At 51.1% G+C, this 16,164-nt stretch overlaps 1 protein-coding gene across 1 annotated transcript in view; it reads right to left on the bottom strand.

Moving 5' to 3' along the window:
- The window catches only part of ERBB3 (erb-b2 receptor tyrosine kinase 3), a 17,773-nt gene extending 1,989 nt beyond the window's left edge, over positions 1–15,784 (bottom strand). Inside the window, exons 1-27 of the mRNA XM_077757475.1 lie at positions 15,537–15,784; positions 12,047–12,198; positions 11,293–11,479; positions 10,446–10,571; positions 9,739–9,804; positions 9,443–9,561; positions 9,196–9,337; positions 8,742–8,855; positions 8,529–8,649; positions 7,235–7,308; positions 6,726–6,816; positions 6,259–6,464; positions 5,921–6,053; positions 5,628–5,718; positions 5,255–5,409; positions 4,803–4,856; positions 4,076–4,217; positions 3,353–3,472; positions 3,126–3,224; positions 2,747–2,932; positions 2,439–2,594; positions 2,137–2,212; positions 1,803–1,949; positions 1,387–1,484; positions 1,110–1,298; positions 910–981; positions 183–477 (exon numbers count right to left, since the gene is read on the bottom strand). Coding sequence (XP_077613601.1) covers positions 183–477; positions 910–981; positions 1,110–1,298; positions 1,387–1,484; positions 1,803–1,949; positions 2,137–2,212; positions 2,439–2,594; positions 2,747–2,932; positions 3,126–3,224; positions 3,353–3,472; positions 4,076–4,217; positions 4,803–4,856; positions 5,255–5,409; positions 5,628–5,718; positions 5,921–6,053; positions 6,259–6,464; positions 6,726–6,816; positions 7,235–7,308; positions 8,529–8,649; positions 8,742–8,855; positions 9,196–9,337; positions 9,443–9,561; positions 9,739–9,804; positions 10,446–10,571; positions 11,293–11,479; positions 12,047–12,198; positions 15,537–15,618 — 3,493 coding nt within the window. The 5' untranslated portion in view covers positions 15,619–15,784. The remainder of the gene's footprint in view (positions 1–182; positions 478–909; positions 982–1,109; positions 1,299–1,386; positions 1,485–1,802; positions 1,950–2,136; positions 2,213–2,438; positions 2,595–2,746; positions 2,933–3,125; positions 3,225–3,352; positions 3,473–4,075; positions 4,218–4,802; positions 4,857–5,254; positions 5,410–5,627; positions 5,719–5,920; positions 6,054–6,258; positions 6,465–6,725; positions 6,817–7,234; positions 7,309–8,528; positions 8,650–8,741; positions 8,856–9,195; positions 9,338–9,442; positions 9,562–9,738; positions 9,805–10,445; positions 10,572–11,292; positions 11,480–12,046; positions 12,199–15,536) is intronic.
- Between the last annotated feature and the right edge of the window lie 380 nt (positions 15,785–16,164).

The following is a 16,164-nucleotide window of genomic DNA, read 5'->3' as shown; positions in this document are numbered from 1 at the left end:
TTTTTCCTCTTCCCCCCCCCCCCCCCCCCGCCCCTCCCCTGCTTGCATGTGGAGCAGGTGCACTCTTGTGCTCTCTCTTAAAAATAACGTTAAAAAAGGTTAGAGAAGATAAAAGGATTAAGATAAGCCTAGAAAAAGAATTAGAGAAAGATTTGAGGAAAACCCTAGGAAAAGTCAGGCACCTTTGAGGTGTGCATCTGGCATGACATATCCATTGACATCCTCTTCCTCTAATCCTGGTGGGGAGAGTGGGGTGACAGGAGTGAGCAGGCTGTGGCGCTGGGAATGGTAGGCACTGTCTCCACGTGGCCGTGGGCTCCGGCTCCGGCTCCTACACATTGACACCTTCTCCTGGAGCTCAGCCTCAGAGCCTGTCACATGGCCCTCTGAGGACTCTGATGCCAAGCGTCCCCGTGGCATTGGATGCAGAGAGGCTGGACGGGGACACCGCTCACCACCCCCGCAAACTGCAGACTCCTAAGGAGGAAAGTAAAACACAGAGATGAGGAAATCTCCTATTTGTTTAGGAGATTGGGTTATTTAAAGCCTTCTTTTTTTGTAGGACACTGATTAAACCTCAAAGGTTTCAGGGCACCTGGGTGGCTCAGTAGGTTAAGCGTCCGACTTCAGCTCAGGTCATAATCCCACAGTTCGTAGGTTTGAGCCCCCGTGGCAGGCTCTGTGCTGACAGCTTGGAGCCTGGAGCCTGCTTCGGAATCTGCTTCCCTCTCCCTACTCCCAACTCCTTTGCTCGTGCTCTGTCTCTCTCTCAAAAATAAACACTTAAAAAAAAAATACCTCCAAAAACAAAAAACCTAAAATGTTTCTAAAATCTCCCACACTGCCTCTATGGATCCTAAGACACTGCCACCCAGCCTCTCAGTAGCCCCTTAAAGAGACAGACCTTACCTGGCAGGCCTCCCCAATATTACCCTGGTTCATAGGCATATATCCAGATGATGGGCTTAAAAGGCTCTGGCTCTAGGATGAAAAAGAGGTTTGATTAAGGGAGAAATCTACTTACCATGGGGGCCTTTGAGTAGTTAACCTGGGTGTCAGTGGGGTTCATGAGGGTGCAGACAGTCTTGAAACCCTGGGAAGTACCTTACCCCACGGGGCCGATTAAGTGTTCCAACTGGCAGGCTGAGGGCAGAGCCTAGTGTGACTGCCAGGCCATCCTCCTCTGACTCCAAGTCCAGGTCTAGCTCAAGTTCTGGCTCCAGCTCCACTTCCTCCAGTTCCTTGTTTGTCAGAGCAGGGGGTTCTGCCCCAGGGGAGATTCCAGGCCCACTTTCTCTCTGTAGGGCAGGTGATTGTTAAGATGGATCCTCGTTCCCGCCAAGTCCCCTTTCCTCTAGATCTTGAAAACTCCTAGTTCCTACTCACCTTTATGACCAGATACCGTGGTGGGTCTCGGGCCATCCTGGTGAACTCATTGGCTAGTTCTTTAAAGGTTGGGCGAATATTCTCATCAATCATCCAACCTGGGGGTAAGATGGAGGAAGTAGAGCCATAAGAGGGGAGTGGAGTAGGGAGGGAAGTCAGATAGAAAATGGCTGGGGCACCAGGGGCGCCTGGATGGCTCAGTCGGTTCAATATTCAACTTTGATTTTGGCTCAGGTTATGATCTCATGGTTCGTGAGATTGAGTCTAGTTGGGCTCTATGCTGCCATTATGGAGCCTATTTGGGATTCTCTCCCTCCCTCTCTCTCTGGCCCTCCCCTGCTCATGCTGCCCCTTTCTCTCAAAGAAATAAACATGTAAAAACAAAACCAAAAGGCGAGGATCAGCAAGTAACTCACACTTGACCATGACCATGTACACATCAATGGTACAGATCTGAGGCTGCGCCAATCGCTCCCCCTTCTCTAGCAGGTCTGGTACTTCAGCCAGTCGTAGCCCAGCATAGGGCTCTGCCCCAAAGGTCATCAGCTCCCAAACTGTCACTCCTGGTATAGAAAGACGTGACCGGTTGATGGCAAAATAGTAGACACGGGCATGAAGAGGAAGGGGAGGCAGAACTTAATCTAACACAAGGATCTCACAAGAGCCTAGAAATTCTTAGAAGGGGTCTCTCAAAAATCAACAATGGGGTTTGGGCCAGTGATGATATAGAGGGTATCCAGATAGACTGACCATAGCTCCAGACGTCACTCTGGTGGGTGTATTTCCCAAAGTGGATACTCTCGAGGGCCATCCACTTAATTGGAGTCTGGGGAATTAAAGACAAAAGTTGATTTCCATAATTTTTCTCAGCACTTCTAAACTAAACCCCAAGTTCTCTGTTGTTTTCTCAACTTGTACTTCTGGCATCTCAAAGTTCTTCTCCTTGAACTTATGCAGCATCTCTTTGCCTCTGAAGGAGACCACTGACTGCTCTCTATCCCCATGCTTCACCCCACCCCCACTTCCTTACCCAGCCCTTTGTGTCACCTCACCTTGGCCTCACTGTGTAGTAGTTGCTTATCATCAGGGGGCAGCAGGTCTGCCACTCCAAAATCTGCCACCTGAACCTGACTGGGTGACTTCAGTAGCACATTTCGGGCAGCCAGGTTCCGATGCACCATACCATGCTCCTCAAGGTAGTACATACCCTACAGAGGAAGGAAGTATTCTCAAGGTTGGGGGAATTGATCCTTGAGATCCAGGATCATCCCAAACCCTAAAGGCACCTCTCAGAATTTCAACTCCCTGCTGGCCACCAACCAGGCAGTTCAGTCACAGGACTCCTCCAGGTTCCTCTCACCTTGGCAATCTGTACTCCCCAGTTGAGCAGCAGCTGGGGCCCCAGTGCTCCACGGTGTTGTCTCACATGATCCAGCAGGGAACCCAGAGGCAAGTACTGAGTGACGAGCTGCAGAGATGACCCTGGGCACAGTCCCAGCAGCCGTACAATGTGGGCATGGTCTAGGCTGCCAATAGCCAGCATATGCTATGAGACACAAGAGGGGTTATCCAGGGATCACATAGGTCGACATACATACACCCAGATCAGGGCTACCCCAGCAGTCAAGGACATCAATATGGTTAACAGTACTTACTGCCACGGGACCATGCCTCTACATAATCATATCTAATACTGACCTCTCTTCTAGTGGCATACAGAACACCCTTCCCTCACTTACGTCTGTCACATCTTGAAAACTTTGCCGTCCACTCTTATCCTCAATGACTTTAATGCAGACTGGAATCTTGATTGATTCACCCTCAGGAATCCACACTCCCTAAGAAGTTTTGGACAGGGGTCAGCCTAAGGTCATTCACCCCAGGCTAGCCCTTTCCCTAAATCTTTCTCTCGTTCACCCTAGACCCTTTCCCCTCCTCCTCCACAGACTTTCTGTGGGCCACTCACTTTGTGCACAGTTCCAAAGACGCCCGAGCCAAGCACTTTAAGCTTCCTCAGCTCTGTTTCTTTGAAGATTCTGGCCAAGACTTTGTTAGCCTTCTCACTGGGATCCAGAGGCTCTATGCTCTGAGGAACAGAAGGGAAGAAAATATTCAACCCCATTCCCATGTCCCACTCCAACTCCCTCTCTATAGGTGGATGCTCAGAGTCACAAAGCCCAAAGGGGTGGGAGTAAGAAGAGGAATTGTCTTTAGTCTTAAGCATTGCAGGTATACTGGGGAGTAACAGACACTAAGGACTGAGGAAGTTTTTTGTGTTCATGGGATCAGCAATCAAGAGGGTTGGGTTTCCCCTTTGATGGAGGGCAAGGGGGAGAGTTGGTAAGGTCATTCCCTTGAATACTTCTTTACAGTCCTCTCTGCTTTCCAAAGCATTTTCACGTATATCAGCCCCTTTCACGCTTACAGCCATTCTGTAAGGATGAGTGTTATTTCTTTTGTATGTGTGCGTAAAATGAGGCACAGAGAAGGAAAGTAACTTCTTTGAAGTCATGTGGCAAATTAATGGCAAAATCAGGACTAGGATGTATGTTCTTCCGTTTCTCTGGCCAGAGTTCTTTCTCATGGGCCATACTACCTCCTTGAAGAAAAGAATCAATCTCTGGGAAAGGAGGGGGCCCTTAAAGAGTGATGGTATAGGGTACCTTTCAAGATTAGGCCAGGCACTTACCTCACCCCGTTCCAAGTAGCGCCTCATAGCCCTCTTATTCTGAATCCGGCGCCCACGCAAATAGAGAAAAGTACCTCCCAGGATCAGGAAAACCACTGCCAATCCTACTACCACTGTTAAACCCATTGCCAGATGGGTTTTGCTGTGGGATAGAGAAGCCCAGCATTATCCTAGGTCTATAGCTCCCTTATAAATATCACCTGTGCCAGGGTGTCTAGTGGTTCAATCAGTCAAGTGTCCAACTCTTGCTTTTGGTTCAGCTCATGATCTCACAGAGAATTCAAGCCTCATGTCAGGCTCCACACTGACTGTGCAGAGCCTGCTTGGATTCTCTCTCTCTCTCCCCTTCCCCAGCTCACACTCTCCCTCCCTTTCTCAAAAATAAATAAAAAAGATCCATTAAAACAACAACTAAAAACAAAACAAAAAAAACAAATGTCATTTATGCCTGTATTAAAGGTATGCTACAGATCTGAGGCAAGAAATTAACATTCACACATACACATGTCCTTAAACACTGAAAGAGTTACCCTCCTGAGGCTGCTGCAAGTTAATTTAAGGAAGGGAAGGCTAGAACCTTGGATTCTTGTGTCTCTGACTCCAGTGATAGTGGTGTATATAGAAGGCCAAAATGAATAGAGAGTCATCTCTTTCCAGGAGGTAACTGCCCCCTCCCTAGCTTCTCTCCCAAATATCCCCAGCTTCATAAATCTCAAGCCCATCATACCTGATCAGTGCCGGTGTTTGGCCTAAACAGTCTTGTAGCTCTGGTCCCTTACACCTGGAGAACAAAGTCACCTCCTTAAATGGGAGGTTGGGAGACTCCCATAGGAAGCTCAATTCCGAGAGCCTTAACATACAACATTGTTTCAGACCCTACCATAGTGTCCCATCCTGGAGCCCAAATCACATCCCAAGACATGGCCTCCATCTCTAGCTTGCCAACCCTCCCTGAGTCCCTCTCTTGAATGAAATTCCCCTGACCTGAGGTTATTCCAGGTTCTCAAAACTGTGCTATAATTGTGTGCTGTTACTGAGATTCCCTTTCTCCAACCCTTCATTATGCAGCTGGGAGTGATTCTTAAGTCACAGTTCCTTTCTTCTTTCAGCTCCCTTTACCCTCTTCTTTCCCCCTAGTTTTATGTTCTCCCCCTCCCCCCACATCATCCCATCACTGACCCTTGGGTGCAGTTCTCATGGCAGGGCCGACATTCATTCTGAGCATCTGGGTACTTGTAGATGGGGCCCTTGGCACCAAGGACTCCGTAGGGGCAGCTGCTCACACAGTGAGGCCCATCTCGAAAATGGGCACACTGAGCACAAGCATCAGAGCCCTGGGTAGAAGAGAGAAGGGCGGGCAGGATGGGATTCCAAAGTCAATGGCATACCTCCCAGCAAGGACCAACCCAGCCATTCTGGATACTCCATCCATAGACCCTCGTATTATCTGGCCTCCCTGTGTTGGCCTTGGGATTTGGCTGTATCATTCCCAAGACCTTCAAGTGTTGCCCTTGCCCCCTCTCCCTTAGAGATCCTGGTGCTGATATCATACCGAGCCATTGCATGTGGCACTACCCTCCATGGGCTGGCACTCCGGGTGACAGGAGAAGCATTCAGCCTCATGGGCAAACTCACGAGGCTCCCTGCAAAGGGGAGTAAAGGGAAGGGGTCACTTCTAAGTCCTGACCTTCACTTCCTGATCCCCCAACCACAGGGTCCCCTTCCTCTTTCCCACCAAGGCACGCAGAGAGTCATCTAAAGGCTTTCAGGTGCCAACTGAACAGCTCCATCCCAGAGTCCCTACCCCCCCCATCCTTTCTTGACTCTCTCGCCCCTCACTGTTACCCATTCAGAAAGTTGCAGTGGGTCACACAGACACCACCTCGGCTGTAGTTTCGACAGGATAGGCACTGACCAGGACCTGGGCCCCAGCAGCCCCCAGAGGAGCACAGGGGATCACATACTTTGCCCTCTGCCACTGGAAAGGAAGGGGTGAGTTAGGAGTCGTCAGGTCTGTAACATGCGCTCTTTGGAACTCTTCCTCACAACCGCTTCTAGCCTGACATGCCCATCTCCTTGGTCCCACCTCTGTCCCTTCTACTTCCAGGGCATAACAGTCCTTACACTGTACCCTCTCCTCCCTAGCCCCCTGTTCCCACCACCCTGGGGACCCTTTCCCTCACCGCAGTCTCTGCGGGGCCGATTATGTTTGATGTCTAGTCTCTCTTCTGGAGGCCCTCGCAGCAGCCGAGTCCAGTTCAGAGAATGGTGGTAGCAGAGCTGCCTATTGGCGCTTATGTAGATACGCCCGGCACTAATTTCTTTCAAAGATCGGAGGCCCAACGATGTTATATTCAAGTTCTTCATGATCAACAAAGAGAAGCCCCGACTGAAAACAAGGAGACAGGATGAGAAGGGAGATGACACAAGGAAAAATGACCATGCAGTGGATTCATGTTCATTCAACAAATTTGCTCTGGGCCAGTCAGACCACTGAGATGGACACCCCTTCCTTTTATCTTTTTCTCTTCAGATTGGCAGACCCTTTGGGGCTGCTGTATGACACAACACCTTGTATTCCACGCAAGGATGCCTCAGAAACAAGGTTTATTGCCCGGAGATGCTACCACCTCCACACTCTACTACTCACTTGTACAGGCTTCTGCCCCCAATGGTTGTCAGGTTGGAAAAGACACTGAAGTTGTGCATGTGGGGAGGCCAGGATTGGATGTTCAGGTAACCTGGGGGTGCAGAGAGAAGCATGTGAGCAGGGAATCTTTGCCTGCTTTCTCAGGTTCTATCAGTCCTTCCCTTGTTGCTTGGGACATGAGTTTGTAAGTAGTTACATAGCAATTTGTGCCAGTGGTTTACCTATTCTCTCAGAAAGGGCAGCCTCGGGGCGCCTGGGTGGCTTAGTCGGTTAAGCGTCTGACTTTCGCTTAGGTCATGATCTCGCGGTTAGTGGGTTCGAGCCCCGCGTCGGGCTCTGTGCTGACTGCCAGCTCAGAGCCTGGAGCCTGTTTCAGTCTGTGACTCCCTCTCTCTCTGACCCTCCCCTGCTCACGCTATCTTTCTCTGTCTCTCCTAGAAATAAATAAAAATAAAAAATAAAAAATAAAAAATAAAAAAAAAGAAAGGGCAGCCTCTTCTCCCACTCACCTGTGATCTCCCGTACTGTCCGGAAGACATTGAGCTTCTCAGGGTCCAGGGCAGGGATCTTGTGCCAGGGGTCTCTGGAAAGAACAATAAAAAACAGTTGTCAAGGTAGAGGTAGGACCCAGTAGCAACAAGCATGCCTCAGAACTTAGTTTCTAAACACCATTCTCCACTAAAAGGAAACAGGGCTTCTTGGAGAAATGGCAGGGCAGGAAAAATATAACATGAGTTTATAGCATCTTATGCAAAACAGTAAGAAAGTGTCCCCATTGGCCAGTTCAGAGATAACTGAACATCAAAATAATGACTGTAAAAGATTATAAAAAATTGAATGAAATAGGTATTACTGAATAAACAAATAAGTGGGAAGGAGAGAAGACTCTTCCTAACAGTGAAATGCTAACAAATAAATGCAAAAGAACTAATGGAATTAGAAAACCATCATGTGGCAACTCATTAAAAAAAACTGATTTAGGAGGTGCCTGGGTGGCTCAGTTGGTTAAGTGTATGACTCTTGATTTCAACTCAGGTCATGATCTCGCAGTTCATGGGTTTGAGACCTGATTCAAGCTCCACGCTGAGGGTGCAGAGCTTTTTTGGGATTCTCTGTCTCCCTCTCTCTCTGTTCCTTCCTTCCTTCCTCCCTCCCTCTCTCTCTCTCAAAAATAAAGAAATAAACATTAAAAAACTGATTCAGACAGGGGCACCTGGCTGGCTTAGTCCGTGGAGCATGAGACTCTTGATCTTAGAGTTGTGAGTTTGAGCCCCACACTGGTTGAAGATATTACTTAAAAAAAAAAATCTTTAAAAAAAAAAAGGAGGACACAATGTCTTTGTCTCTTGCCACTCAGCTGAATGGTATCAGATTGCTTAGGGATGTCTCTGAGGGGATTCAAGCCTTGGGTGGGAGATGGAGTTGGGCATGGTCAGATACTATGTGACTTTTAAAACTTTATGCCTTATATTCTTTTTTTTTTAATGTTTTATTTATTTCTGAGAGAGAGCAAGAGAGACAGCGTGAGCAGGGGAGGGTCAGAGAGAGAGGGAGACACAGAATCTGAAGCAGGCTCCAGGCTCCAAGCTAGCTGTCAGCACAGAGCCTGATGCAGGGCTCGAACCCACAAACTGCGAGATCATGACCTAAGCTGAAGTCGGACGCCCCACTGACTGAGCCACCCAGGTGCCCCTATGCCTTATATTCTTAATCAGCTGCATATATGAAGGGTTGAGCCAAATGCAATGAACTGTGAGGGGCTGGATGGGGTGAGGGATTAAAAAGGAAAGCAGAGTCTCTAACCCATTGAGGCCAGTGATAAGAAAGTCCAGGTTGCCCAGGATCTTGGTGCAGTTCACAAACCCATCAATGTTGCTAGAGTCCACAGTCTGGAAGCGGCTCCCGGAGCCCGTCCCCTCACAGGCTGCAAACACAACAGAGGCTCAGTGGGCAGGGCCTGATTGGTCTCTGGGGAAAGGAGGTCTCTTCACCAACTCCTCACCATCTCCTGCTCACCTTTAGGGCACAGCCCCCCACAAGGTTCACATATCTTGAGTCCATTTTTATCTACTTCCATCTTGTCAGGAGGACAGGCCCGGACACAAGACGTTTGATCTACCACAAAGTTATCTAGGAAAGAGGAGGGCACCGTTAGCGACAAGGAAGGAACACTGCCAACCACCAAGTGAACCTTGCTCCCTCCTGCTCTTTGCTGGATCTGCCCCAACCTACCACCCAAGGCTCCTCAAGCCCTGTCCTATGGGTTAGAAAGACCCTTTGCTCTTTGTTGCAGAACCAGGAGCAGTTACTCGAAATCATGGGGAAGCAGATGGGGGATCATTCACTGGAGGCTGTTAGATGATCACAACCTACATCCTCTGTTTACCACCCAACTTGATCCCTTTCACCTCCTAAAATGTTGTCTAAAAGCCAGTTTTCACTACCATTGTTCCTCTTCTTAGATACTTACGGGGACAGCTGGCTACACAAACACCACCATATTGATATTTGGTGTGGGGATTGGGTTCCAGCTGGAAAGTTAGCTTGTTGTAAACAAGAGGCTGTGGACACTGGCGTACACATGCCCCACTGTCATTGAAGAGTCGACAGGCCTAGGAACATAGGAGATTCATAAAGCTCACATTAAATATGTACCCCTATCTCCTCCCCAAAGCCCACATCCCCATTTCAGAAGCCAGGCAAATGGTGGTACATACAAAGCAGTCTGTATCCTGAGGGCCTGAGCAGCCCCCTGCACACTCATCGTGGCAGCACTGGTTGGGGTTGGGCCCAAAGCAGTGACCATTACACTGAGGGGCACAGATGGTCTTGGTCACTATAGAAAGAGAGAAAGCATGGCTGTCAGGACTCTTAAGACTATATTCTTAAGGTGACCACTGCTCACCTTCTCGCCCTCTAGGCTTGTCCCAACCCCCAGTGTTGACATAGATTGAGGTGGGCAGGGATATGAAAGTGTATGAACTTGGAAGTTTTTAGAGGGGAGAAAACCCACATGTCTGGCAGTCTTCTGGTCTAGGACCCCAGCAGCGCCCCTTGCAGGCCTCATGACAGGGGGGACCTGGTTGGGAAGGAAAGCAACACAAAGGGCTGTCAGAGTTAAGAAAGGCTTGCTTAAATCAACAGGGTATGATGTCAGCACACAGACGCCCCAGTCCCAGGAAGCAAAGAACCAGGGCAGTGTCCCTCCTTGCCCTTGCAAAGCAGGGCTCGGCTCAAGTGAACCTGTCAACAAGGGGTGGAGCTACACCTCCATACCACCCACAGGGCACTGAAGGGGTGGGTCTGGGGCAGTTGCCAAGCTCAGCCCCAGTCCAAACTCAGGAACCTGGTTCCTCCTTGGCAAACTGAACCCAGCAGGAATATGTGTGTGAGTGGACAGGGAGCAGCGGATTTTGATCACGGGTAGTTCCAGGGAGAATGGAGAACGTTATAATGGAAAGAAATGTGGATATGGAGCGCAAGGATCTGGCTTCCTCACTTAGTGCACAGAGATCTTTTGCTCCTTTTCCTCACATATTGCTTCTGGGGTTTGGATTCTAGGAGACTGAACTGCTCCCTCCTGGCAGGCTCCTTAGGTCTGGAGCCTGAGGTGTTTTTTCAGTGGACAGGAGGGTTGGAATTAAGGATATAATGATGATGGGAGAGAGGTTACTCTGGTTTGGTGGGGGCAGGGGAGCAGTCTTGATCATGTTCACTCACAAGTCTTGCCATTGTCCTTCACCACTATCTCGGCATCTCGGTCCCTCACGATGTCTCTCCAGTCGATTGTGTCCATGTGACAAAGTTTATCATTCTTCTCAATATAAACACCTCCTGACAGAATCTCTGAGATAGGGAAGAGAAGTAAGAGGCTTCAAGGCTGCAGCAGACTTCGTCTTCCCCTCACACCCCACCACCAACCCAAAAGGCCACCCAAGACTCAGGAGGAGGGGACAAATGGGACAAATGAATATGTCTAATTAAATCTGAATGGCAGAAAAGGTTTGCCTTGTAAGATAGAGGAGGAGCCAGGCCAAAAGAAACTCCTGCCTCCTCAGACACCTGTCCAGATCCGGTTTAGCCAGTGGGGGAAGGGAAGGGAAAGAAAGAGAGAAGATCCCTGACTCAACCACTTCCTTCCCCCGCCCTACCTGTTTGTTTGCCAACTGACACATGGACAGGGAGAAGTAGAAGGTAGTCATGTGGCATTTAATTCCCATGTTCCTCCAGCTTGTGGGGAATTGTAAGGGGGAGGAGATAGGATCCCCATTCCTGGGGAAGGAGGGACATTAAACTACACTGTACTTTAAAGACAGAGGAGTGGGTAACAGGTCCAGCTCCAACTCCAGACCCATGGGACATAAGGACCTTCCCCCTGGGGCAGATGCCTCTGCTCCGTATCAGGGCCCTATGTTGTTTAAGGAGTGGTAGACATTTAGACCACAAGGTCAAGACGGTGGGCCCCATGAAAGGGGCACTTAATAAGCACTCTTGGGTTATCACCAAGGAGGCACCTGTCTGCAGGCTGGTTTAGGGGCAAGACTAGAAGGAATCATCAGGAACTGACCAGTGAGCTGAGTAAAGCGGAGCTGGCGCAGAGCATGGCTGGAGTTGGTGTTATAGTTCAACATGACAAAGATAGCAAACTTCCCGTCATAGACCTGGGTCCCCCGCACCACCCGGAGGTTGGGTAGTGGCAGCGTAGAGAACTCATTCATGGCCACGAGGACATAGCCAGTCACTTCTCGGATCCACTGTGATGGAACAGAGATCATGTCAGTGGGAGGAACAACAGGACAAAAAACCCTCAATCTCCCTTCCCTCCCCAAGGCATTAAAGAATCCCTAAGCCCTCTAATTCTTTCCAATTCCTACTCTGGGGTAGGGGAGTAGCTGCTGTCACACTACTGTGTCCCTCCTGTAAAGGAAGACAGGCAGCAGAAGTGCCTTGGGAATTCTAGTCTCCTACCCTTTCCTTCTTAGAGCTCCTCTTCCTGGGAGGGTCCTTGCTTAGTCCCAGCCTCATCTTTCCAGGTGCTGCTTGGTCCCAGGGATCTCTCTAGATGAGCCCCTGTTGCAGAACACTATGCCACCCCTGCCCGCTTCTCATTGCCAGCCCCTGTGTATCCCTGGCTACAGAGGCAGACCATAAGTCCCAGATGCCAGTCATTGTCCCCATAAAGATACAGGTTTGAATCTTAGGAACTGTGGAGTTTTAGGAATGCTGAACTCCAGCAGAGGACAGCCCTGAGGAAGGGATGGAGGCTTCTGTGGGAGGGTTAAGGGGGAAAGAGGTTGAGGTAGGGAGTCAGGCACTCTAACCTGCAGGAAGGAGAGATCAGCATTGTGTCCTGTGAGCACAATCTCAAGGTTCCCCATCACCACCTCACACCTCTCGTAGAGCTTGTGCAATGTCTGGTACTGGTTCTCGGCATCGCCAGTCACGCTCAGCCCGTTCAGAGTCCCAGGACACACTGCTCAGAGTGGAGGTAAGAGTGGCAGAGAGCTGGACCCAAGTTTTTAGCCTAGTCCCCCAAGGCCATCCCTTGGGTTGCCCTCTCCCAGTAACATTCAACATGATCAAGAGGCAGCTGCCTCCAACCTTCCCCGCAGAGACAGACACAAAGGCCTATGTTGGACTGAGAGCCTGAACTCCCTCCTCTCTCAGAAGTCCCTCACTATCTCTCTGAACAGGAAGGTGAAAAGGTTTCCCTTTTCCACCAGGGCCTCCTCTGGCCTCTTTCAGGTGCTACTTTGGGTACTAAGGAGTTAATCAAAGAGGATGTAGGAGTTGTTTTTTTTTTCTCTCCTTAGAGAGGTTAGAAAATGACCACAACTTGGTTACCCTTCTTTTCCCTTCCCCCTCTCCAGCCAGAGTTCTTACTTCTCTATCCCCATCCTGCCTCTCTCTAGATCCTGGAATAAATATCTCTTTGGGGCTAGCACACAGCCCCTATTGTGTCTACTGAGGGTGGGATGGGGGCAGAGGGTGGGGGCAGTGCCCAGGGCCACAGTTCAGCCCACAATGAGGCAATTCTATCTAGGGGGAGGGGGCTGCTCCACCCTGTCCCGAGACACCCTGTCCTCAGTAGCCCCCGCCCCCCTCCACCCTCAAGCCTTGGGTTCAGACAAGTGACCTCACTAGAAGGGGAGCTCTGGTGGGGGGGGGTCAATGTGAGCTTTGTCTTTAAAGCTGTAAGATAAGGAGCTGGTTGCCTACCCTGCACCCCTCCTTCCTAAATTCTGGCTTCCCGTCTCCCTTCCCCTATCCCAACACATTCCAGCTCCTCAGCAGCATCACACTTTCCAGCAGATACACAGTAGCCTGGAGAGAAACAGCAGAAGATTCCCCCATTCTAAGCCTTCCACCCAATTCCATTGTCAAAAGATTCATTAAAAAGCTTTCCAACATGGCAATCCTCATGAGGCATGCTAGTCTTGGGGGTTCATTTGACCTTGTACGTTTGGAGGACATAGGGGCTATGGGAAATCTTGGACCCTGAAGCCTTACCCCAGTCTCTTTCCTCTGGCTCAGTGAGACTGTGGGGAGGTGGGGGGTAGATTCCACCTGTTTCAACCACTCTTCCCTGAGGCTTAGTAGGAGGTGGGAGTGAGAATGGAGGGAGGGAAATTAGTGAGATCTCAACCCCTCCTCCTAGATACACCTCTATCTGCTCACTTGACCTTTGAGCGCTCCCATTCCCTATTGCTCCCCACAATAGGAAGAGGGTGGGGTAGACCCAGCAAAGGGGTAAACTGGCTGGGAGCTCCCAGAGGATCCTGGGAACTCTTGGGTCCTTGGGTGAGACTAGGAAGGTTAGTCATTTTGGGAATAGCCCCACCCCAAACCCTTTCCTGGCAGGATACCCCCTCTTACAAGTCAAGGTGCCAACCCTTGTCCCCAGATAAGGGAGGAGCCAAGATTTCTGCAGAGAAGTGGGGTATGTATGTGATGTGTGTGTGTACGTGCACACAGCGTGTACACAGCTTCCCTGCTGGCCCAGAAATCCATATTGGTTCTGTCCTTGGGTTTCTTTATTAGGAAGTACTCAGGTGGCCCCATCTATCCCACCTGCCTTTGTGTGTTTCTGCAGACTCTGTATCTGTGTCTGGAAGGCTATAGTGTTAGAGGTCCCAGTTCCCTGCCATCCTGAGGGTAAAGTCCATATTACACAAACAGGGAGCAAAGGGCATGCTCGGGAAGAGAGCACGAAAAACATCTCTAAGGAGGAACAAGGCAGCTTGGGGAGGAGGGCTGGGGGAAGGGAATAATACCCGGGGACCAGGGGCACAGGGAGGGGTCTGGGCACTCTTTTGGTAGAGAGCACTGGGGTGGGTCAGACCAAGAATCTCCAGCCCTTCCTCAACCAGAGGCCTCCTCTCCAATATCCCCCACCCCCATCACAGCCAGGACAAAGGGGCTATAGAAGGACTGAGACAGGGCCGGATGCCCAGAGGCTGCAGGATCCAGATAAAGGGTAAAGAGACCCAATCATGCCTGCCTCCTGTCTCCCTCAGGGAAGGTGGCCAGGATGTGGGACTCCTGGGTTCCTGGTGGAAGATTCTAAGGGTCTGGATGGGACAGTGATACACTCATTCTGTTTAGTNCCACCAGCTGTGTGTGTTCACATCTCAAGATCCCAGGGTCTAAATTTAGGCCCAGCAACTGTGTGGGAAGCACAGGTGTTTCTCCCACTCCCACTCTGGGGAAGAGGCCCTGGCTGTGCCAAACCCCAAGCTGAAGTCTGGGGGAGGGGAAGAGATCAACAGGATTCCTCCAATGTGAGCACCGCCAGCACCCTGAGGTGTCCACAGTCCCAGAGATACCCCAAAGGGGTGGGCTCCAGTAGCATGGGAGTGGGAGGAGGAACAGAAGAGCAATCTGACTGTTGTTAGACTCTAAGAGGCAGAGTCAGACAATAAAGAGAATGTAGGTGGGGGAGTAGCTGGGTCTAGGAAGGACTCCCAGGACAGGAAACTCAGAAGTTAGGAGAGGTGCCCTGCTGGGTCTCAGTTTGGAGGGAAAAAAAAGACAAAAAACAAGAGAAATACAAACTGGATGTCTTTGACCCTACAGCTCCTGGCCCAGAGCCTGATACATAGTAGATGCTCAATAAATACTAGTTGACTTGATCTGGGTCTTGACAAAGCGAGGTTAGTCAAGTCGGGGACCTGCCGGTTTTATTATTCTGAGGAAGAGAGGGAGGTCGGCCTCTGTGTGGCCTCTCACCTCATGTCACCTGTACTTAGCTCTCTGGTTAATTTCAGCCCTTCCCAGGGCAGGCCAACTCACGGAAGAGGAGGTGCCTCTCTTGTTTTTCCAACAGCAGAGAACAACAACCCCCAACAACCCTTCCATAGCTCCGCCCTGTCGGCAAAACAACGAAACTGGAGGTGCTGAAACCCCGGGACGCGGTTGGGGAAACAAACTGAGACATCCCCCCGCCACTCCTTTCTCCAAGATCTACACCTCCGATCATCTCACGTTTACAGAACGGAGGTCCCAGCTCCCCTCCCTACATACAGGGCCCCTCAGAAGTGTGATCTGTTTCGGCATCAGTCCCATCGAGAGGGGCGATTTAGAGGGTCGGCGACGCGCTGCTGAGCCGGGGGGCGTGGGGGGGGGGCGGCGTCCAGGAATCCCGATCCCGCCCGGATCACGCCGAGAACCCGAGCCTGAAGGTCCCCGCCTAGGTGGTCCCAGCAGACCCCAGCCTCGCCCCGCCCCAGCTGCTGCCCCTGCCTCCAGGATTCGGAGCACTCGGTTCGGGATCCCGGGTTCCGAGGCTGCGGGTGCCCCCATGACGCTTACCTGCCTGCGAGTTGCCCACCTCGGAGCCCCAGGCCAGGCTGAGAAAGAAGCCCAGCACCTGCAGAGCCCCATTCGCCCTCATGACTCCAGCAGAGGGTGAAGGCAGCCCCGCCGAATCCGGCCCGGGGCGTGGGGGCTGCAGCCTGGACTAGGACATCGAAGCGGAGCCACCTGAGCCGCCAGCGACTTAGTATCGGCGGCAGAGAAGGTTGCAAACTGCAATAGGAGCCGGAGCCAGAGTCCGGGGCGGGATAGCAGGGGAGGGGTGTAAGTCTGTGAGAGGGCGAAGGAGGGAGCGCAGGGGGAGGGGGTGAGTCACGGCCGCGCCCCCTCCGGCGCAAGGCTGGCGTGGAGCGGGCTGGAGCCTCCGACTGCTCGCTGCGAGCGCGCCCCACGCCCCAGTGTTTGTCCGCTGGCCACGCACATCGAGCATGGGTCTCACCCTAATTTTTCTTCGGGAGCTGGACTAAGGGGAGGCCGAGATTCCAAACACCCCCAAATGTCTCCAAAGGGGCAAGGTAATGGGGGTGGGGACAGCGCTCCAAAGCCCGCCCTCTGAAAGTTGGCCTCGCCCATTAAGCAAATCATTCAACTCCCCTAGCCGGTTGGGTCACTTGCGGGATTTTCT

Source organism: Crocuta crocuta, unplaced genomic scaffold (genome assembly GCF_008692635.1).
Source record: "Crocuta crocuta isolate KB4526 unplaced genomic scaffold, BGI_CrCroc_1.0 scaffold549, whole genome shotgun sequence".
NCBI lineage: Eukaryota > Metazoa > Chordata > Mammalia > Carnivora > Hyaenidae > Crocuta > Crocuta crocuta.
Note: the sequence above shows the minus strand (reverse complement) of the source record. Positions and strands in the feature narration are given on the sequence as shown.